General features: G+C 39.2%; 3 protein-coding genes and 1 long non-coding RNA gene across 5 annotated transcripts; 2 read left to right on the forward strand and 2 right to left on the reverse strand.

The window, feature by feature from the left end:
* Positions 1 to 109: 109 nt before the first annotated feature.
* LOC148927116 (receptor-like protein EIX2) lies at positions 110 to 3,139 on the forward strand. The gene has a single exon (XM_089056034.1). It carries the CDS (start codon positions 110 to 112, stop codon positions 3,137 to 3,139), a length of 3,030 nt encoding a protein of 1,009 aa, XP_088912160.1.
* Positions 3,140 to 5,887: 2,748 nt separating this feature from the next.
* Positions 5,888 to 9,475, forward strand: LOC125193764 (receptor-like protein EIX1). The gene has a single exon (XM_048091636.2). It carries the CDS (start codon positions 6,230 to 6,232, stop codon positions 8,885 to 8,887), a length of 2,658 nt encoding a protein of 885 aa, XP_047947593.2. The 5' UTR covers positions 5,888 to 6,229; the 3' UTR covers positions 8,888 to 9,475.
* A 557-nt stretch (positions 9,476 to 10,032) lies between these two features.
* On the reverse strand, positions 10,033 to 13,163 carry LOC125195840 (chaperone protein dnaJ 49-like). Of its 2 annotated transcripts, XR_007171789.2 has the most exons (3): positions 11,847 to 13,163; positions 10,625 to 10,900; positions 10,033 to 10,314 (listed from the first exon to the last, which is right to left on the reverse strand). XR_007171789.2 is itself a non-coding variant. In XM_048094097.2 (2 exons), exon 1 carries the CDS (start codon positions 12,981 to 12,983, stop codon positions 11,886 to 11,888), a length of 1,098 nt encoding a protein of 365 aa, XP_047950054.1. In that variant the 5' UTR covers positions 12,984 to 13,162; the 3' UTR covers positions 10,033 to 10,314; positions 11,847 to 11,885. The 2 variants fall into 2 exon arrangements, 1 of the variants encoding a protein (XP_047950054.1); XM_048094097.2 differs by lacking the exon at positions 10,625 to 10,900 and having other exon boundaries at positions 11,847 to 13,162.
* A 734-nt stretch (positions 13,164 to 13,897) lies between these two features.
* On the reverse strand, positions 13,898 to 16,260 carry LOC125197150 (uncharacterized). Its single transcript, XR_007172000.2, has 2 exons — positions 14,627 to 16,260; positions 13,898 to 14,541 (listed from the first exon to the last, which is right to left on the reverse strand). It is a non-coding gene; the product is annotated as an uncharacterized LOC125197150 (long non-coding RNA).
* Between the last annotated feature and the right edge of the window lie 7,839 nt (positions 16,261 to 24,099).

The raw sequence follows: 24,099 nt of genomic DNA on the forward strand, positions 1-24,099 counted from the left end.
AGTGTGAAAAACTTCATTAATGTTGGGAAGACTCCAACCCATATTTGAGAGACGACCTAGAATTTGTAGAAACGTGAGCAATGCTCGTCAAAAAATTCAGCCAAGTGAAATGATGATTACCTCTAAACACAGAGCTTTCTTCTTCCTCCTCATCACCATCTTCCACAATTCCATTTCCTTCACATCAACCTATGCTAACTACACCACTCTCTGCCACAAAATCGAAAGACAAGCCCTCCTAACCTTGAAGCAATCCATAAACTCAAACAAGCTCACCCTCTCCTCATGGAACACCACCAACTCCAACTGCTGCACATGGAACGGCGTCGTTTGCAGCGTTCCAACCGGCCACGTCCACCGCCTCCATCTCAGTTCTCACTCCTTACACGGCAAGATCAATCTCTCCACTCTCCTCCATCTCAAGCACCTCACCTATCTTGATCTCAGCCACAACCAATTCCAAGGAGCAATCCCTCCATCCATAGCGATGCTAAAAAATCTCGAGTATCTGAATCTCTCCAACGCCGGATTCCAGGGAGAGATTCCTCGGTCGATAGGGAATCTCTCGAGCCTACGCACTTTGGTTCTAGAAGGCTCTGGTCAGAGAGTGCATGGGCTTGGATGGCTGTCTGGTTTAGTCCGTTTGAAGCATCTCAACATGAACTTCATCGACCTCAGAAGCGAAACCAATTGGTTGGCAATCATCAACGCTCTTCCTCGTTTGGCTGAGCTGCATCTTAGTGGCTGCAACCTTCTGTCACCTCTCTCTACACTTGATCATGTTAATGCCACTTCTCTAACATTTCTTGATCTCTCTAGAAACGGGCTTGCCTCTTTCTCTGTTGCAGGGTGGATTTTCAGACAAGGTAACCTCAGGTTTCTTGATATGAGTCGAAACTATATCGAAGGCCATATTCCATCTACAAGCAATACAACGAAACTGCAACACGTTGATCTCTCTTGGAATAAACTCAGCTCAGTAATCCCAGATTGGATTTACTCATGCCAAGATTTGAAGTTTGTGTATTTGGGCAACAACTCGTTGAATGGTACCATCTCCAAAAGGGTAGCGAATCTAACATCTCTTGACACTTTCAGTTTAAGCTATAACCAAATCTCTGGGGAGATACCGAGTGAGATCACTAGCCTGTGCGCAATACGAGTATTGGACTTTTCTGGTAACAATCTAGAAGGGAATATATCTGATGTATTTGAAAATATATCCCATTGCTTCTTGGAAACAGTCGTAACATTGCGCATGAGGGAAAATAAACTGTCTGGTCACTTGATGGACCAGTTTGGCGAGTTCAAGAAACTGGAGTTTCTTGATCTCACCATAAACTCAATATCCGGAGTGATCCCAGACAGTTTAGGTAAATCGTCGTGCCTAAGGAGATTATGGCTTGCATTCAACAAACTGAGTGGAGAATTGCCAATGAGTATAGGGCAGCTTTCTAACCTGGAAAGTCTTACTTTTGGGAGGAATATGTTGGAAGGGGTTGTGAATGAGACTCACTTTGAAAAACTCACAAAATTGAAGTACTTGTTTGCATCTGGCAATAACTTGAGTTTGAAAGTGAGCCCTAATTGGATTCCACCTTTCCAACTTTTGGAGGAGATTGGCATTGGATCTTGGAATCTTGGGACAGGTTCTGAGATACCCTCATGGATTCATGGATTGCATAAGAATGTTTCAGTTCTTGATTTGTCTGATATTGGGCTATCTGGTGAAGTTCCAACATGGGTTTGGGGTGTAAGTATACTCAACCTCTCCCACAACCAGTTTCATGGAGAAATACCTGATTTTAAACCATGGAAAAATCACCGTGCTTTTCCATATCATCGACGTATGTATTTGAGTTCAAATCGATTTAGCGGCTCATTGCCTCGGGTTTCATATGATATGATTGAGTTTGATCTTTCCAATAATTCATTGTCAGGAAGTTTATCACACTTTCTATGTGATGCCACATTTGATACTTATGTGAAGGTTCTCCATTTGGGAAACAATTTGATAAGTGGGGAAATCCCAAATTGTTGGATGAAATGGTCTTCCTTGGAGTATATCAATCTAGGGAACAATTTGATGTTTGGAAGAATCCCTAGCTCTATAGGTTTATTGGCTAATTTGGTATCCTTGAATCTAGATGGAAACAAATTTTCAGGAGAGATACCTTTGTCAATACAAAACTGCACCAAGCTAGTGAAGTTTAATGTTGGTGGGAATGACCTTGTTGGGAAAATACCAACATGGATTGGGACAAGCTTGTCCAATTTGATGTTTCTTGTATTGAGATCCAACAGATTTAGTGGTGAAATTCCTTCTAGTATATGTCACTTGAACACACTCCAAGTCTTGGATATCTCAAGTAATGATCTTTCTGGGGTGATACCTTCTTGTGTGCATAATCTCACAGCAATGGCTACAAGTAGAATTCTTGAAAAATATGATGGAAGAGGGTTACAATATTCTGAAGTGTTTGATTCATTTATGGAGAGTGTCTCAATAGATACAAAGGGAGCAATGCTTCAGTATGATACCATTCTTGTATTAGTGACAAGCATTAGCCTCTCTGATAACAATCTTTCTGGGGAGATCCCGGATGGAGTGACAAGCTTGGTCGAGCTCAAATTCTTGAATCTGTCAAGGAATCACTTGACAGGACGGATCCCACGTGGAGTTGGAGATATGGAGCAATTGGAGTCTCTTGATCTCTCAAGAAACTCCCTGGATGGTGAGATTCCAGTTAGCGTCACAGTACTCTCCTTTCTGAGCTACCTCGACTTGTCTTGTAATTCGTTGGAGGGAATGATTCCAGAAAGTACTCAAATTCTTGGCATGGATGCTTCTAGCTTTGTCGGGAACAATCTTTGTGGGCTTCCATTGCCACGTAACTGCACCAATTCTCGTGACAAGGATCAGGAGGAGGATGAGGATGGTGATGAGGGTGAGATAGATTGGTTTTATGTGTTGGTGCCGTCAGGATATGTTGTTGGATTTGTAGGTGCGGGTAGTGTATTGTTGTTGAACATATCTTGGAGACAAGGCTATTTTGGGTGGGCGGAGAGAGTTTGGCACAAGATTTATGTTTATTCCACCATTAAATTGGTGATGCTCAAAGTAGCATTGGGAGGATAATTAGGGAGTAGTAGTGCAAGCATGTCAAATCTATATGGTGTACCCCCTGTCTCATTCAAGATGGTCACCTTTCCTTTTTTGTTTGTCTCAATCAAGATGATCACTTTTCAATATAGGAAATAACCTCCTCTCTCATCATTACAATATTCAACTACCTTTTTTTTTCTCTACTTTATTCTACCTAACAACACTTCCTAAAATCTCGTGTTACTCAAGAATGTGGCCATCTTGAGTGGGACGGAGGGAGTATATTACTGTTTAATGTATGTTTAGCGCTATCTGTTTTGTTTTACCTTAAAGCGCCTCATTGCATCACACCAAGTACATTTGGTGTTTCCTTGAGCTTCACTCTATGTCTTAATTGTTGTTTATGTTGTTTCTTGGCCTTTATTTTGTTTTTATAAATTTTGTTTTGTTTTCCTTTGGTAGATGGATCGATGTGAATAAATAAACAAGTAGACTTAGTTAAGGACATGCATATGCATAGATAAAGTAGATCACAGTAGCTTGTTGGCGCATAAATATTGTGGATACTTAATTTTGGCAGAATGGTAATAATGTGTACTACATACAACTTCTCCATTAGAAGTTCATCGCATCCAGCAGCTGCCCACGCCAAGAATTGTCTGAAAATAAGCCTTAAATTGTTCATTTTTTTTTTATTATTGTGGACTACCCATATTATTTATACCGGGTATTTTTAGATTGTAAATCAAATTTTAACGCTTTTTAGTTCGAACCTAGAATGTTTACAATTATAATACGTTTATCTCCATTGTGAATCGAACTACTGAGTATTGATCGAACGAGGAATATACGTAAAATATAGTATGTTCGCGATAAATCATCCGAGGGTCACAATTTAAAATATTGAAAACTAGTAAATAATTTAAAATTTAACCCAACTACGGAATCACATTGGTCGCATGCAAATAAAAGAATATTATGGTTTTGGAGTTTGATCATCCTCCTCTGGTATTCACTTATGAATCTCTGTTGGCCACTGCAAACTTCTGATTCTCTGGTTCGAATACACGCAAATTAAGCCGAGTAGTTAATCTGCAAAAAACAAAAAAAAATGAAAATCAAAGGATGTGAAATACTAACATCTTAAAGATAAGCAAAAACGAATCTAGGAGAAATGGATTCATGATTCAGAATGACATCAAGAGCACACCATTTCAACTGCATGATTCATTATATCCACACAAATAAGTGTTAACTGTTAACGAATCATTATAGAGAGAGATGGCATGAGACTCAAATAAGTAAGATATAAGCTGGGGTCTATTTTAAGAGTTGGATAATCATATGGTGAAAGGTATCGAAAGGAAAAATAACAAGGTAGTAAAATCTCAGAGATACATTATTACATAAATTCCTTCAATATTTCCATTTTCAGAGGACAATTATTCGTGTCTTGTATCTTACAATTACATGTCCATACATATTAATGAGCTGTCCCATTCCCTCTTTCCGGTCTCCCTACAAAATAATTGAGATGGAGCAAGCACATATATTGAAGCCAGACACAGGCTCTGAAAAGAACGCAACAATCTGTTGGTTGGGGCGAATAAAGTAATGGTCAGATTGTCGACTGCAACAACAGTTTGATATTGTCCGTTTTGGGTCAAGCCTTCACAGATTTGTTTTTGGATCACTCCCAAAATGCCTCAAACTAATTGTGATTGGACATGAATTATATACACCTTCCAACTTCACTCACAAAATTTGAAAAAAAAATGATTTTGGTTTTGTGTAAACAGGTTTTAGAATAGAGGGGTGAGTTCTGTGCCAACTTTGACACTGGAGAGATTACAGGAAAAAGGACAGGAATATTGAAGAGAAATATCAACAACTTAGACTGATCTGTATGATCTCTTGACTGTGTAAGTTCAGCTCCAAAGAGAATTAAAATTCTTATTAGCTTGATTTTGAGGTATTTCAACTTGCACGGTTTCTACTAAAAATCGGATTTATGTGGCGAAATTTCGTTGAGGCTGCTAGCAAAGTCGTTAAAAAGGAAGATTTTTGAAGATTACAACCTAATTTATAGGATTATTTTCTTCTGTCTTCACGTAAGAGATAACTTTTTTTATAGTTAGAGTCACTAAGGATAAATTAGTTTAATAGTTTTAGTCAAAATATACTTTTTTCTTAATTTCGTGTTGTTGTTAACTACATAGATCATTTCAAACTTATTTTCATATTTGTTTTTTTCCCCCTAATTTAATACAGATAATAATCTGTGTATAATGTTTTACTATGTATTTTATTATGTTTTTCAATATATTAGATTATTTTAAGAGAATGAAAATTATATTTTTAAAATCCTAACATATTCCAAATATAGTAATCATATTTTCAGTAATAAATTCAAGAAATTATAATCCCATGAACCATTTTCCCTTACAATTTTACTTTCTTGCCAATGGCCTAATTATTTTTTTGAGAGGGTGAACACTATTTCATTAGATGAGCTTTGAAGAGATGGTCATATATGCCAATGGCCTGATACTTTCTTGCCAATGGCCTAATTAGTAATATTTATTTTATTTAAAAAAATAAACAGTGTGTCGCATAAACTAGATTAATGTTGGGATGATTCCAACCCATATTTGAGAGCCTATAATTTTCTGCAACGTGAAGAAATGCTGTTCAAATTCAGACATTACTTAATCACATGCCACATTCGTCAAAATTCAGTCAAATGAAATGATGATTACCTCTAAACACAGAACTTTCTTCTTCTTCCTCAGCACCATCTTCTTCAATTCCAATTCCTTCACATCAACCCATGGCAACACCACTTTCTGCCACAAAATCGAAAAACAAGCCCTCCTAACCTTGAAGCAATCCTTAAACTTAAACAACTCCACCCTCTCCTCATGGAACACCACCAACTCCAACTGCTGCACATGGAACGGCGTCGTTTGCAGCGTTCCAACCAGCCACGTCCACCGCCTCCATCTCAGTTCTCACTCCTTACATGGAAAGATCAATCTGTCCACTCTCCTCGGCCTCAAGCATCTCACTTATCTTGATCTGAGCCACAACCAATTCCAAGGTGCAATCCCTCCATCCATAGCGATGCTAAAAAATCTCGAGTATCTGAATCTATCCAACGCCGGATTCCAGGGAGAGATTCCTCGGTCGATAGGGAATCTTTCGAGCCTACGCACTTTGGTTCTAGAAGGCTCTGGTCAGAGAGTGCATGGGCTTGGATGGCTGTCTGGTTTAGTCCGTTTGAAGCATCTCAACATGAACTTCATCGACCTCAGAAGCGAAACCAATTGGTTGGCAATCATCAACGCTCTTCCTCGTTTGGCTGAGCTGCATCTTAGTGGCTGCAACCTTCTGTCACCTCTCTCTACACTTGATCATGTTAATGCCACTTCTCTAACATTTCTTGATCTCTCTAGAAACGGGCTTGCCTCTTTCTCTGTTGCAGGGTGGATTTTCAGACAAGGTAACCTCAGGTTTCTTGATATGAGTCGAAACTATATCGAAGGCCATATTCCATCTACAAGCAATACAACGAAACTGCAACACGGTGATCTCTCTTGGAATAAACTCAGCTCAGTAATCCCAGATTGGATTTACTCATGCCAAGATTTGAAGTTTGTGTATTTGGGCAACAATTTCTTGGAAGGTACCATCTCCAAAAGGGTAGCGAATCTAACATCTCTTGACACTTTTAGTTTAAGCTATAACCAAATTTCTGGGGAGATACCGAGTGAGGTCACTAGTTTGTGCGCGATACGAATATTGGACTTTTCTGGTAACAATCTAGAAGGGAATATATCTGATTTATTTGCAAATATGTCCCATTGCTTCTTGGAAGGGGTCGTAACATGGCGCATGAGGGAAAATAAACTGTCTGGTCACTTGACAGACAAGTTTGGCGAGTTCAAGAAACTGACGTTTCTTGATCTCACCAAGAACTCGATATCCGGAGTGATCCCACACAGTTTAGGTGAATCATCGAGTCTAAGGAGATTATGGCTTGGATTCAACAAACTGAGTGGAGAATTGCCAATGAGTATAGGGCAGCTTTCTAACTTGGAAAGTCTTACTTTTGGGAGGAATATGTTGGAAGGTATTGTGAATGAGACTCACTTTGAAAAACTCACAAAATTGAAGTACTTGTTTGCATCTGGAAATAACTTGAGTTTGAAAGTGAGCCCTGATTGGATTCCACCTTTCCCACTTCTGGAGGAGCTTGGCATTGGATCTTGGAATCTGGGGACAGGTTCTGAGATACCCTCATGGATTCATGGATTGTATAAGAATTTATCAGTTCTTGATTTGTCTGATACTGGCCTATCTGGTGAAGTTCCAACATGGGTTTGGGGTGTAAGTAAACTCAACCTCTCTCACAACCATTTTCATGGAGAAATACCTGATTTTAAACCATGGGAAAACCGCCTCGCTTTTCCATATTATCGACGTATGTATTTGAGTTCAAATCGATTTAGTGGCTCATTGCCTCGGGTATCAAACGATATGATCGAGTTGGATCTTTCCAACAATTCATTGTCAGGAAGTTTATCTCACTTTCTTTGTGATGCCACATATGATACTTATGTATTGAAGATTCTCCATTTGGGAAACAATTTGATAAGTGGGAAAATTCCAAATTGTTGGATGAAATGGTCTTCTTTGGAGTATATCAATCTAGGGAACAATTTGATGTTTGGAAGAATACCTAATTCTATAGGGTTATTGGCTAATTTGTTATCCTTGAATCTAGATGGAAACAAATTTTCTGGAGAGATACCTTTGTCAATACAAAACTGCGCCAAGTTAGTGAAGCTTGATGTTGGTGGGAATGATCTTATTGGGAAAATACCTACATGGATTGGGACAAGCTTGTCCAATTTGATGTTTCTTGTATTGAGATCCAACAGATTTAGTGGTGAAATTCCTTCTAGTATATGTCACTTACACACTCTCCAAATCTTGGATATCTCAAGTAATGATCTCTCTGGGGTGATACCTTCTTGTGTACATAATCTCACTGCAATGGCTACAAGTAGAAGTTTTGAAGAATATGATGGTGGAGGGATACAATATTCTCAAGTGTTTGATACATTTATGGAGAGTGTCTCAATAGATACAAAGGGATCAGTGCTTCAGTATGTTACCATTCTTGTATTGGTGACAAGCATTAACCTCTCTGATAACAATCTCTCCGGGGAGATCCCGGAAGGAGTGACAAGCTTGGTCGAGCTCAAATTCTTGAATCTGTCGAGGAATCACTTGACAGGGCTAATCCCCCGTAGAGTTGGAGATATGAAGCAATTGGAGTCTCTTGATCTGTCAAGAAACTCCTTGGTTGGTGAGATTCCCGTTAGCGTCACAGTACTCTCCTTTCTGAGCCACTTCGACTTGTCTTATAATTTGTTGGAGGGGAAGATTCCAGAAAGTACTCAAATTCTTGGCATGGATGCTTCTAGCTTTGTCGGGAACCGTCTTTGTGGGCCTCCGTTTCCACGCAACTGCACCAATACTCGTGAAGAAGAGGAGGAGGATGAGGATGAGGATGGTGATGAGGGCGAGATAGATTGGTTTTATGTGTTGGTGTCGTCAGGATATGCTGTTGGATTTGTAGGTGCGGGTAGTGTATTGGTGTTGAACAAATCTTGGAGACAAGGCTATTTTATGTGGGCGGAGAGAGTCTGGCACAAGATTTGTGTTTATTCCACCATTAAATGGGTGAGGCTCAAAGTAGCATTAGGTGGATAGTTAGGGAGTAGTAGTTCAAGTAAGTCAAGTTATTCTTTAACATCACTTATTTGTATATATATGAGAAATTATATGCTACATACGAGCACTATACATGAGTGGTGTTTACGTACTCTTATCAATAATTTATTCTGTACAAATGGTAATCCAAACATACTCAAGTTAGAAAGCACTCAAAGTCGGGGACATGATTGGATCAACCGTTCCCAAAAATCAACTTAACGCATCACAATGATGCGTCTGATGGCTGTATCCCCAGTGGAGCAACTGCTGCTCAGTCCTGCAGTTTTGCACTACGATTCCATGGTACTCTTTCTCAACCTGATTCTCAACTGCAATGCGCTCGTGGCTATTAGTCGGATGGTGCTGCTCGAATTTATGAGAGTTGGCATAATAGTTCACCCCCTTTGCCGTAGTAAACTTAGCATCATGGTGGTGAGTTCTAGTGAGGGAGTAAACTGGCTCTGATGAAGCCAAGATGTCCCCCAACATGGCATTACTGTAAGAGAATGGAAGAGTGAGGCATGTCCCAACTTTGTCATTGGAGATGTTATAGAAAGAAATAGGATTGTTGAAGAGAAATCTGTATATTTGGTGTTTCCTTGACTATACACGTCTTGTTGTTTATGAGTTTCTTGTCCTTTATTTTGTTTTCCTTTGGTGGATGAATCGATGTGCATAGGTTCCTTTGAATTTTAGCACACAAACAAGCAAATAGGCCAACGCACATACATAGAAAAGGTATATCACAGTTAAGGCTTGTTGATGCAAAAAAATTATCTATACTTTATTTTTGCAGAATAGTAAGTTCACCGCATCCAGCACCCCACGCCAAGGATTGTCTGATAAAACAAGAATAATATCGTTCAATTTTTTCTAATATGGTGGATTAGTAATGTACGTTTAACTGGTGTTATTTGATTGTAAATCAAATTTTAAGCTCATGGTAGCTTTATAGTTTGAACATAAAATGTTTACACTTATCTCCATTGTGACTCAAACTATTGAGTACTAAGCGAACGAGGAATTAAGTATCGATATTCATAGTAATTGTATGTTTGGGAAAAGTCACCACAGAGTCACAATTTGAAAGATTTAAAACTCACTATTTTTAAAATTTAACCCAACTAAGGGAATCACATGACTCGCACGCAAAGAAAGGAATCAGATTGCAAAACCATGTTTATATGTGAAAGAATACACAGGCTGAAAGCAGGGAATATAATACTAACAGGTATCAACTACACAAAAGTTCAATTGACATTTGGTATAATATAGTAAGATTAAAATGTCGAATGGCAAAAAAATATATGGTGTTGGAGTTGGAGCATCCTCCTCTGTTATGTAGGATAAAGGCTTCATATGAATCTCTCCTGGTTCCACTAATTAATCACGAATACACCCAAATTATACCGATTCTTGTTAATCTGCAACAACAACAAAAACAAAAAGAATGTGAAATCATCTTGAAGACGAGCAAAAATGAATTTGGGACAAATTGATTCATGATTTAGGTTATAAGTTACACTATATATGATGGAATTATTCAGAAAGACAAAAAGAGCACACCATTTCAACTGCATGCTTCATTACATGCACACCATTCAAAAGTGATTAATAGAACATGATGAAAAGCATCAAAAGTAAAAAAAGAACAAGGTAGTAAAATCTCAGAGTTAACAATAAATTCATTCAATATTTCCACTTGAGGACAATTATTCATGTTTGGTATCTTACATGTCCGTACATATCATCGAATTGTCTCATTCCCTCTTTCCAATATCTCTATAAAATAATAGAGATGGAGCAAACACACATTGAAGCCAGACACAAGCTCCGAAAAGAATGCATCAATTGTTGGTCGGGGTGAAGAGAGTAATTCCCTGCACAGAGTAATCTGCCTCTATTTTCCCCTACGGACAGGATTTTAGTTGACTAGGTACAGACACATTACTCAGATTACAGCACTCAACTAATACCCTGGCATGTCTTAGCTTTGAGTAGATTTGTAAACTGCATCAGTAAATTTATTAGACAATTTTTTGGAAAAAATTATTACGCAGGTTGCTTAAATTAAAATGAGCAAATCTATCAACTAGTCTTGCATATGAATTAATCGAAACTATAATATTGAATTCAAACCCCAAAAGGGAAAATAGAATATTGCATTCATGAGTATAAATCAGTCCAACAGAGATCACAAAAGAAACTCTATACAGCCATACCAGTGAATGTTCAGAAAGAATAAACTTTAGAAAAAGTTAAGCTGATCCTTAGACAACAGAACCATTGATACTGCTACTCATTTACTACACAACTTCCTACTTCCTTAAATGTATTGATCAAATAATGGCTCAATTTAACACCCAACATCTAGTTCTGGCTAAAGTGAGCATAGGATCATCCAGACCTCATAAGTGTCATATTCACCATAATGAATGAGGATATTCAATTGTTAGGTGAGCAGATATAATCTTATCTATCAGACATATATATATTCAAAACAAATACTCAAGATAGCACACTCGGGTAATTCCTACACTAGTATGTGTTACACATAAAACAATAACCAATAACTGACTATTATACTAAGCAATTAAATTTGACTAGTACATCTTCTCAAGCTTGACAAAACCATCAGCTTTATTCCCAAGGACACCAAAATTTGCTCTCACTGTCACCATGCCTAGTCGTTTTAATGGTACATACAAGCAGTTTCCTATATGAATAAACATGCATCTATTCGTCCCACTACCAACAACAAAAGTCCCTAATCAAGTTGGTCACTCCCAGACATATTGCAGCCTCACACATCTCAAGATTCCATCACCAGAAAACATTAATAGTAGAAACAAGAAAAAAAAGCAATCAACGACCAAGTCAAATAGGATAACACATCCAACCATAGCAGCAAACAAAACACGAAAAGAATATCCGGCCAAATCAAAAATAAATAAACCTTTAATCATGTCACCGTGGCGACATCCGCCTCAATGCTTCACTGAGCCATAGCCTCAAAGCGCCTCAATGCATCACAATTCGGCGTCTCCCGCCTATATCCCCAATGAAGTTGCTGCCACTCAACCCTGCAGTTATGCACTAAGGAATTATGGTAATCATCCTCCACACGTTGCTCAATTGCAACGCGTTCGTGACTATTAGCCGGATACTGCTGCTCGAACTTCCCAGAGTTGGCAAAATAGTTCACCCCCTTCGGTGTAGTGAACCTAACATCATGGTAGTTAGTCCGAGAGAGGGAGTAAACCGGCTCCGATGAAGGCATGAAGTTCACTAACAATATGAGTATCACCGGCAGCAACTGCCCCACAGTTCTCACCCAATTAGGGCTATGATCAACTCCAACTCCAGCTCCACCAGTTCTCACTCTCACACCTGGTCCAAACGCAAATCCCCCGAAATTCCCAGTCGTTGCAGGATGCATTCCCCCGAAGAAGAAATTCCTAAAAATCTCATCCGCATCAACGTCCGCTTCATAAAACCCGTTAAAGCCACGCATCCCTTGACCACCCCCTCCGCCTCTCCTCACGTAGACCGGCTCATCCGACCCCAAGACGTCATATTTCTTACGGCTCTCCTCATCGCTCAAGCACTGAAATGCCTTGGAAACCATCTTGAACGCCTCCTCCGCCCCTGGCGCCGTGTTCTTATCAGGATGGACCTTCAAAGAGAGCTTCCTATACGCCTTCCGAACATCCTCACCAGAGCAACTTTTCTCCACCCCTAAAATCTCGTAGTAATCCTTCTTCCTCTTAATATCTCTGACAATTGTCACCTGCTCCTCCGTATAGGTCGCCGATGCGGTGGAAGAAGACGACGTCGATCGCGCGGCGGCCGGAGCCCTACGGCGGGGGCCAGTTTTCGATGGATCGGGAGGGCTTTCGTCGGTGGGTGAATTAGGGCTTTTCTCCTCCGGCGGTGAATCGCTGAGATTGGAGAGAAATTCGTCGATTTGGATAGACGGATCAAGCCTACGGGCTTTATTGAGGAATTTTAGGGCGCGATCTCTGTCGCCGGATTGAATTGAGTTCTTGGCGATGTTCAAACACTTCAATGCTTCATCTTTGTTGCCATCCATACTTTTCCTGCAATAGATTCTGTGCGGAGAGCAAAGGTGTATGCCGAGAATCGGAAGGTGAAGTTGCAGAAGAAATTGATTTGGATTGAATTGGGGGATTTGGGCGATGAACAAAGAGGGGTTTTGCTCTGTGCGAGATTCCGCAATTCAGATACCGATCAAAGTCAAGTGTATTTAGCAGGAAAATATCAAATACTACCAGTAATAGTAAAAATTGTGTATGTAGATTTATTTTATGAATATCACTTTAAATTCTACTCCACATTATAAAAAAATGTTTCAATTAAATTTTAATCGATCAACTTTGAATTAAAAATAGCCTTCTGAAATCTCAACGTAACTCATCATTTTTTAAATATTAAAAATAATCGTTTTTGAGCTATGTCATTTAGTATTTCTAATCTTATTAGGTGGCGATGCAATGTAAATATGCATTTCACATTTCAAATGGAATCAAATGAGATAGTGTACAAAGTCATTACAATGCTCAAATAAAAATCTAATTGCAATTAACAAATTGTGCCAGAAAAGATGTGATGTATTATAAGATTAATACAACCAATTCCAACATTTGTATCTGAAAGCTTATTACTCGGTCTGTCCCACGTTACTTGAGTCATTTCTTTTTTGCACTCGTTTTAAAAAAATAACAATAAATAGTTAAAGTGGAGAAAAAGAAAAGTAAGAGAGAAAATAATGTAAAGAAGAATCTTAACTATAGTATTCTCTTTTTTACTTTATTTTCTCTCCACTTTAACTATTTATTATTATTTTTGCAAAACGAGTACAAAAAAGAAGTGACTCAAGTAACGTGGGACGGAGGGAGTATAAGTTTAATTTGAAAAGTAGTAAACACGAGCAAAACTGAAAGTATCGAATATTTGACTCACAATGATCTAATGATATAACAAAAATCACGCGATGAACTGATTGATTTCCATACACAAACTTATGTTTGTAACTACAAAAGGAAACACCGAAAAAAGGGAACAAAATATTCTCAAACTTCAAATGTGCTATGAATATGGGGACGATGAACAAGCATAACTGGAACTCAAATTCACTATTCACCTTTCCTACTTGGCTTTAACGCACAGTTCCCTGTCAAAACAAAACCCGGAGGCTAAGTGGCACATCTACAGACAGTATATACAACACAACAGAATGGTAAGAATACTGCAAGTCCAATGAAGCCGCCCAGTAATCTGTAAGCGAGACGAGAGGCAACAAAAGGTAGTCTTACAGAAAATGTGGTCTTAATGCATAAACAAATTGGTTAAATTAGTGAGTTATAAATCCAAACAAGTTTAATCACCGATTTGAAAAATATGAACACCAATAACTCGAAAACTCCAATGTCGAGCTGTGTGGCAAAAGTATTTTTTTTACTGATGATACACACCAACATATTTGATGCAGGGTTAGCAAGGCTCAACCGTATATTTAGTTAGAAAATTCACTAGTTACATTGTAGAAGTAGTCACTCAGATCAAATGCACCCAATATAACTCATTTATATCAGATATGAACCTTCTCCAGACATGAGATGGTCAGGATCCTGTGACAAGTAACAATGACAGTATTAGTTTCACTGACTCGGTGTGTAAAATACACATAAATACACCAGTCTAGCATCTGGTCACCTTATTCCCCACTTGATGTAATCTGGGGACTCACAAGCCTTGTACTCATCGACAAGACTCTCAATCATATATCCGGATCCATCAAATTCTGAAAGATCGTTGTCCTGAACATGTTTCAATATTCTGGTTCAGTCTGAGAGTTCTGATAACTTAGAACTGTGGAAAACCTAATTAGATGTCCATACTCAAACAAAAGAAAGCAGCAGACAAGCACTTGGAGAATAAGTGGTGGATGCCGGTAAGACTGGCTAACATGAGTTGACTCACCTAATAGATACAGAGAAACATATGATCAGGATCTTTCAAATTTCAAAAGATGGGAACCAACTATGAGCTAATTTGTTTATGGATGAACTATCATGAAAAGCAAGCCAGTTCAGTAAACGGGACATATTAGCATGTTCCAAATTCCTGAACGAAGACTCTTATCAATGGACCTAATCAGCTAACCAAGTAAAATCTTACACGGTGAGCTGTTTGCACGTAAGGAGACTTCCTAGACAGAGCACCTGTCAAAATTGCAAAATAGCTTCAGATAAAAACCTGGTCTGATGACCAAAATGAAAAGGGAAATAAGATCTAAGCATGCCTGGTTGCTAGCTGGGCCCCATTCAATAAAATTAACAAGTTTTCTTTCATGTGTTCTCTGTAAACTATAATGGACCTGATTTTACGACAAGTGGAGTCAGGATTACAGATATAACACACAAGCGATATTTCAAAAAGAAAGAAAATCTTCAAACCAGAGCATGTAGTAGGTAATTTCAGATCAAAATCATAGGCAAGCCAAACTTTTTTCATGGAGTGTAGATAAAGATTGATATAACATTTACAAGCATAGAAGCATCTCAGAGATTAGGCTAATGACATAGGTGACCATAATTCAACAATCCCATGAACTATAGTCTCACATATTGGATTTTCAGTTGAGCCTACATTGGAATAAAAAGCTGTAAATTCATCTGAATTTTGTACTTCATAGCTCTCATAAGATGCCAGTCATCGCAGTTTGATGAAACACCTATTTGCAACCATTCATCCTTTACATTCGTTGTTAAGCTCCAGCAACATTCAATAATATGTCTGAACTAATGTTGTACAGCAATAATAGCAGCTGAACTTGCAAAACTATAGCTCATGGTACATTTCTTTGCAAAATCATTTATAGACAAGCTCATCTAAGTCTTGTATTCTACTTTAGTCTTGTTAGTACAATGATGAAGTTTGCAGAATCAGATTTACTTTACTATTAAAATAATTGCAATGTTAAAAACTTGATACCAAGAATTAGAAGACAACACCATACTATCTCCATAGTAATCCAATGATCTACCATGCCAAATCATATCAAGGGCATAGTTTAGAATACGGCCCAGACCTCTTCAGATTTATACAAATAGCATCATCCGTGCCAAATTAATGGCTACATACTTCATTAGCACGAAAATTTAGTTATACCGGAAAAGATTCACGCGGTCCAATGCGGAAATAGAGGCCTAACAGTCATTAAATACCCTTAGCAGTTAAACTGCAGATTCTCTTCCAGTGCCATAAACATGATTGAAATAAAATTAAAATGTAGTAACTTCCAAGTAACAAACAGTACCAAGGAACCATATCCTAATTTGAATGAGCATTTAGGATAAATACCTGGGTAGGATCCACTTCTCCTTGAATAATGTTAAAAATTGATATATATTTTGCCTGACTAGCCTCTTTTGTTCGTGGACAAGATGAAACCATAATATCTTTTGTCTGCAAAAAAGAATGTTATGAGAGAAATTTTCAAAAGTGAATTGAGAAAAATGGAGAGATTTCTCTCTTGCCTGAAGAAGTCTTCTCATCACATCAAGTACGGTTGTTTTCCTAATTACATTAGAATGCCAACAGGAGCATCTGCATTAGATCACTAACTTACGAATTCAAAGAACTACACTTTATCACGAAGCAACAATACACACAGAGCAGAAAAGTTAACTCAAAAACAAAAAGAAAAATCATGATTAGCGGTAATTAGCGGGCAGCAATAAGCTATAATGATTTTTCCAATTAGACATTTATTGTCAAATACTAATAAACTTCATAAGAAGCTCAATTCTCAACATGTACAACTCTTTCAGTTAATAATGATAATCTGTGCTTTCACGTCTCACACAACTTTGTTTAGGGCGGAAAATCAAAGTGTGAACATATAAGAATAAAAAACTAGGGTTCTCAGCACTAATGGAGCTTAAGAATGTGCTATAGGAGTTATTAATCTAGCCCATGATGTCAAAGTGATAAAGCCAAAACAAAATGGAGGGAGGGGGGAGAGAAATGTTTAATGTTTGTTTTTTTGCAAAATAGTTTTAGCAAGTTACACTGTGGTGGGCTATAGGCATTAAGCATGCCGTAATGATAGAGTGTTTTGTTTTATTGAAAATAAAAGAAGAACAAAAAACAAGGGAAACAAAATACTTCCATAAGAAACCCCAAGAACTTGAGTAGTTAAATAAGCAGCTGTGCCTGATGGTATTGGTATCCACTTGCCCATTTATTCCCAGCACCTCCTCCATGATCTGCGATGAATACATTCTCATGATTGTACAGATTCCTGTATTCACCATTTTGTATGCTATTAATCACCCGAGGCTCCAAATCCATAAGCAACGCATGTGGTATATAATGCTGATCATCTGCTTGATAGAAAAACACATCCTTACGGTCACCTCCCTGCACAATGCACATTCATCATGCAGATAATTTAGTGAATACAATCTCCCAAAAAAACTGTACATTAGACAATTTCCAACACTTTGAACTGAGATAGAATCAAACAGCCACCTATCTTACTTCCATTGCAAAAGAAATCGTGGACAGCATGTAAAATATCAATGTAATTCATAATCTCGCTCGAATTTTAGCTCTATAAAGGGGGGGAACTAATTTGGGCCGAAAACAGTAAGTGTGGCAATTAAGGGTCTTCTACATCTACACAAGTGGCACGAAGTACACCAAAAGAAAACGAGTATTAACTACACACACACACACCACTCCCAAAATCCAGACCCCGAGAGAGAATTCAGCATTTATGCGAAAAACAAAGCGTGGTAGAAGTGGAAAAGCAGGGATTCAGAAACCTGGGTTGCAAAATCTTCGAGAATGCCGTCCTTGCTGATGCCGTGCCCGATCTGGTTGCCGAATTGGCCGTCCTGCAACGTGATGATTTCGCGAGGCATTTCTGGTTCTCACTTAGAAATCGAAATGAGAGTAGGGTTTTTGCGATTTTTGAAATGAACAGAGAAGAGTAGAGATGAGAAAGATTGGAGATTTTGGAATTGGGTTTTGGTAGAATGGCGGGAACCTTCTCAACTCCTCTTTCTCCATCAGATCCCTGGTTGAGTTAAATGGGAATGGACTAATTATGCTATCTAGTGTAAGGAAAAAAGAAGAATAATCTGTGCTATAACGTAGTATAAAATTAATAATTTAATTATTATTCCTAAAATATAAACTTAATATGACTAATTTTATGCAGCTAATTTTAACTTAAAATGACATTTTAGTACTAGTATCTAATACCACTACAAAATAAGTTATGGCTATTCCCTTTATTGCAACTAATGTCTTCTACTACATGCATATCAACACAATATTAAATCGACATTGGGGTATAGTAAAAAATAGCATTGCATATTGTACTTCCCGTGCACCTAGTCGGGCTATATTGCATATTACCCTTCATAATACTTGAAATCAAAATAAAAATCATCACATCATTGATCATTCAACGAATATCAATAAAATGGCTTAGATTACCATTAAATCAATTCAATGTTCACAATAGATAGATACCATCTTTTATATTCTATTCCACATAAATATCAACTCAAAATTAAACAAATATATTAAAAAATAATCGTACCACTAGTGCATAGGTGTTTATACATAATCAAATAGTGCCAACTTAATTTTCTTGTACAGAGCAAATAATTAAGTAGCAAGGCCATCCGCAATGGGGCGGACGATGCGACGGTTCGACACTGCAGTATCGCGGACGATGGGTAATCCATCGTCCACGGACGATGCGCGGAGGATACCCATCGTCCGTCGCGTCGTCCGCCACTGTGGACGACGTGGACGATGGGTCACGGACGATGCGACGCGGTTCCGTTTTTTTTTTTATTATTAAATTTTCAAAACCTATATATTCCTCTCATTTTCACTTCATTTTTCACTTCATTTTTCTCACTTCACTCTCAAATTCACTACATTTTCAAGCAAAATGGATTCCGGAGATTATCCGAATAGTCCGATGTTCGGTGGTGCACGATGGCCGGGTACAGAACCCGACGAATACCGGCCATTCGACACCAACGCCGAGTACGATCCTGAGTTTTCCAGCGACTCATACGGGCTGTCCGACATGGAACCTTCTCCCCACCGCCCCTCCGCCGCCGCCGCCGCTTCTGGGTCCGCCACCAAGAAGAAGCGGACCAAGGCACGAGCCCAGAAGTTGCCTACAACGGAGGTGTGCGAAGAGTTCACCCCGGGAAGGACGGACTACTCCGACCCCGAATCCATTGTCTTGACGAGATGTTGGATTGATGTTTCGGAGGATCCGGTGTACGCCAACAACTGCGTATTGGGAGCGCATCGCCGAGAAATACAACGCGGCCAAGCCGGCGTACACGTACAAGCGCCACAGGGAGTAGCTCCCCAAGCACTGGGATCAAATAAAGAAGCAGGTAAATTTGTTCGCGGGGGAGTACGAGAAGTGCGAGAGGGAGCAGGCCAGTGGCGAGAGTCTCGCGGATGTGCGGGACAAAGCGATGCAGTCGTACATTTCATTGTATGGCGATTTCAAGCACTACCAGTCCTGGGCGCTCTTGAGGGACAAGCAGAAGTTCGTTGGTGGTGTGATTATACAAGTAGCGATAGCGGCGCGTCTCCGATGGACCTCAACAGTCCGGTGTTCGAGGATGAGAGTTCCGGCACACCGATGTCCTCCCAGCGTCCCCCTGGCGTCAAGGCTGCCAAGGGCAAGGGCAAGGCCACATCCTCCTCCGCCGCGCCGCCTGACCAGGCCCCGTCGCCGACCCCGAGTTCGACGCCGTCCGCGACTTCGACTGCGGCCCATGCGTACGCGGATTTGGCGGCCTCCTCCGACTACAGGACATTGTTGGACGCGCACACCGCCCTCATGCAGGCGACCAACCCGGCTCAAATCGAGGGCATTCAGCGGATGATTGATGGCCTTAGCCGCAAGTTGGGACTTCTCTAGACTAGTCTCCTTTTTTGTATTTAGTGCTTTTTTTTATTTCTTATTTTGTAACTTTTTTTTTAATTAAGTAAATTTAGAATTTCCCTTTAATTGTGTTGTTTTTATTTGTTTATTTTTATTTACATTTGCAAACATAAAAATATAAATACAAAATAGAAGTAAAATGCTTAGGGCGTCGCTTAGGGCGGGCTATAGTCCGCCCCACTGCAGGTGGAATAGGAGGAGGATAAAATGCTGACGTGGCGGTCCATAGGGCGTCGCATAGGGCGTCCCATTGTGGATGCCCTAACATAACTCCTTTAAAATAATTGTAGCAAATTCATCATTGAAGAATTCTATATATAAATTTCAGGAGTCAAAGAATGTTTTGCAAACATAAAGGATCAAAAGTGCAGAAATATATTTCCGATGAAATGAGAGTAGCATAAGAGTAACCACAATAGGGAGGACACGGCGGCCGCCGACTCCGCGGCGGCACAGCGCCTCCCTATAGTGAAGGCCACTTGAAAAACGGTGGGGGGTGGCGGACAGGAGGCGGACGACTAGTCGGCCTGGATGCGGCGTGTGAGGAGAGCCGCGGCGGTGCCCACGATGGGCTATTGCAGAGGCGGGGCGCCGCGGCGCCCGCCCACTTCTAATTTATTTTTTATTTTTTTTATTTTCGTTTGTTTTTAATAAATACTCCCTCCCACTTCATTTTCCCCCAATTTCACACTCTATCCCTTTTTCACTCTCTATATTTCACTATAATTTTCAGTTAATATGCACGGTGGAGATAGTAATTCCCCCAACACCGGAGACTCGGGCTACGGCAACTATCCTCCTACCCAGCCGTTGAGATCGAGCCCCACTCCCCCTCCATCCCAATCGTGGGCGCCGACATCCCCGCCGTGGCAACTTACACCCTAATATCGGGGTCAGTCCTCTGTTTAGAGGAATATGAGTAGTGTTAGAGTTTGTATACTAGAAATCACGTTTCGAGTGATTGAATACTGTAAAACTCTTATTTTATTTTCCAATAAATAAAACAGATTATTTTTTGTCATAATGTTGTTATGTTTTACATTTAATGGATGTTAATTCATGTTTAAATGTATAAGTTAACTTAACAAAGTCTAAGTCTTTGCTTTAGTAGACCGGTTGTGGGCGTCGTCCACTTTAAGGTAATACGGTCAGTTCTAAACAAAGAAAAAGATGAATTTCACAACCTAGTTGGAACTTGACTATCCAACGAGAAAGGTTGCAATGTCAGTCCGCATATTTCTAAGCCTTACTGAAATAAGATGACATTGGTGTGGTATAGCACTGAACGGATCTAACAGCAAGACTTGCCTTAGGCTATCTACTGAAAGGCGAGATCTTGATAAATATTTATTTCTTAATCAATGTAGGTTAGCATTGAGCATACGGTATTGATTATGCACTGCTTTGACTTATCAAATGGTGCGGGTTTTTCGTAACCAAATTATCCTGATATATTGGGTAGTGGTGATCAGTATCTAGCGGTGCTAGGATTGCTATTTGACAAGACGAGGTTTTTATTAGGGGCGGCGACTCTTGTGTGTGCGTGTCAACTAGCCAGGAGGGTGCCTAGACCTAGCTGTGTCGTTGGGTCGGTGCCTAAAACCTCTTGTCAACAAAAATACCTCAACCCACTTCTACTGGCTAGTATAATGGAGTAAGGATCGATCCCAAAGAGATGGATGTAGGCGAAGTGCAATTGCAAAGACATTTCGGAAGGGTTGGTTTGCTACCACGCTTTTGGGGTTGAGTTCTACTTAGGCGTAAAATTAAAATGAGACTCTACCTATACTGACCAGTAAGTAACTAAATGTTTAATGCTACTGGATGTGTACGTGAATGTGAAAGTTGGACACCTAGTTATGCATATGAGAAGCTACTAGACGAAACTTACCAAAAATGCCTAGACAAAAGGTAAAGGGAATCAAAGGATATGCTGGCAGACTGGCTGCTGGGTTTGTAGAAAAGCTGAAAAAAGTGCAAGTACAAAAGCAAAAAGTAACAAAAGCAACATATCTTTGACTGTGACATTTTCTTCTTCACCAAGCTAAACTAACCAGATCTAACAAACTCCATTGATGAATGCTCAAGCTCAAAAATTCGTAAATGCAATATTTAACTTGAAATTGAGAACGAAAGCAAGAAAACCTGAGATTTACGCATATTGGTCAACAGGACAGAGTGACAGAAACAAACAGAAACGAATTCCATGCATTTTTTAGAAACTTAAACCGATTAAAACATGTAAACACAATAAGGAAAGATTAGATCTAACTAAGGTAGGCAAATTCAAGCACTTAAACAACATAAAACTATCAGATTTAGCTAACTAGAGAGATTTAAAGCAATAACAAAGCTGAAACTCAAATAAAACCATAAAAACTTAACTTCATTCACACATTCAAACCAAAAGATGCTTTAAACAGATTAACTACTGAAATCCGAGACAAATGCAAGTAAAATAAGTTCTTAAACTAAGAAAGCATTAAAAGAAAGCATGTAAATGGCTGATGGCTTCTTCTGAAACTGGAACTGGACTACGGCGGCTGGAATGATTCAGGCATGATGACTCCCCGCCGGCTGGTGGCCGGAATCTTCATGGCAGGCTGCTGGATTTAGAGAGTGGAACTTAGAGCTAGTGGAGCTATTCTCCCAAAAAGTGTTCTCAAAGTGATACCTGATAAGTCCCAAGTGATCATAAAGTGATGAGTCAAAAAGTGATTCCTCCTTATGTTCAACTCCTATTTATAGGGTGGTTTGCCCTAATTTCTAGGGCTGCCTCTTCATGCGAAATGACAATTATGCCCCTCTTTAGTAGTTGATTGTTCCAAGCAAGTCATTCCTTCTCGTGTCCAGTTCCGTAGCATCCATCCTGGCCAGTTTGCACCTTTTCTGCCCATAATTGCCAGTTTGCACTTTTTGCTGCTTTTTCACTCGAATTTCTTCTGATCCTTTCCTCCTGATTTAGTACCTCAACCTGCACACTTTAACAACTATTTTGCAGATATTATCCAATAAAGCATGTTATACTGACCAGTAACCAAGGCTTAGAACGAGACTCATCACTATAATATTGAATCGTGCGCGAGCTGAATCTCGTTTGATAATGTCCTCAAGAGGAGCGCGAAACAAGGTTTTATTATTCGGAACCTAGCTAGTTGGAGTGTGATTACTCTATGAATAATAAATAAGCGTTTCATGCTAAGTACACTCTTGAAATTAATAAGAAGTTAATTAATTAAGTCAATAGCAGACATTAATTAATTAATGGACATTTTAATCTTAAGCACGGGAAATGAAAGTTAAACGGAAACCCGGATTACTTGTAATTTCGGATTTGGATGGGGAGAGTTCAATATTACTTCTGTAGTGGCTGCTCGTAATATTCCAATTATAACTTATATTAAATTGTGTGTTCAATTTAATTAGTAAAAAGTAAATTGGATGAGCCCATATCCAAAACCTTCCATAGATCCCTGTCTGGGCCCAAAAGGAACTTAATATAAATAGGAGAATAAAGGAGACTGAAAAACAACAATTTTCATTATTGTAATTTTCGAAAATTCCCCTCCCCAGCTGAGGAGATTTTCGAATTCCTCTCCTATTCCAAAAGGGATTTCTTCTGTCTTCTTTATTTAAGTCCTAGTATTCTAGTAAGATCAGCCCACACTGATATTGGGATACAGTTCGGGAACCAGAGAGAAGATTTGTGGTCTAGTACTCAAAGCATCACGTGGAGAAGAAGCTAGCCATCTTCAATTCTTTGGAGAATTATTTAGGTATTTTTCTGCTCCGTAGAAAAAGCATGTTTTAGGTTTCAATATTCTTAAAACATGATTAATTCAAGTTATGAGCATGATACATGTGATAATTACGCGAATAGGTTTTGTCTAAATAATCTGCTAAATAGATCTGATTATTATGTGATTGTTATTTATGCGCCCGCTTCCACTGCCAGTTCCAACAATTGGTATCAGAGCCAGTCTTTGGCTCTGATTATTTGGATTTAAATTTCGCGAAATTCATGTATGCATGTATTATTTGATTACGAAGTATGTTCTTGTGTTTTTGTTATTTTTTTTGTATATGCATGTTGAACTCAAGAACATTCGAATCATAGAACTTGAATTATTCGAACGCACGAGATGTGCGATTCGTCGGCGCTTGCGCCGGGACGAATCGCACTACA

Source organism: Salvia hispanica, chromosome 4, assembly GCF_029641045.1.
Source record: "Salvia hispanica isolate PSC_SH4W2 chromosome 4, Shi_PSC_v1, whole genome shotgun sequence".
Taxonomy (NCBI): Eukaryota; Viridiplantae; Streptophyta; class Magnoliopsida; order Lamiales; family Lamiaceae; genus Salvia; species Salvia hispanica.

Bases quoted from the DNA above. Each gene is read 5' to 3' on its own strand.
- LOC148927116 (XM_089056034.1), top strand. From the start codon at position 110: ATGATGATTACCTCTAAACACAGAGCTTTCTTCTTCCTCCTCATCACC.
- LOC125193764 (XM_048091636.2), top strand. From the start codon at position 6,230: ATGCTAAAAAATCTCGAGTATCTGAATCTATCCAACGCCGGATTCCAG.
- LOC125195840 (XM_048094097.2), bottom strand. From the start codon at position 12,983: ATGGATGGCAACAAAGATGAAGCATTGAAGTGTTTGAACATCGCCAAG.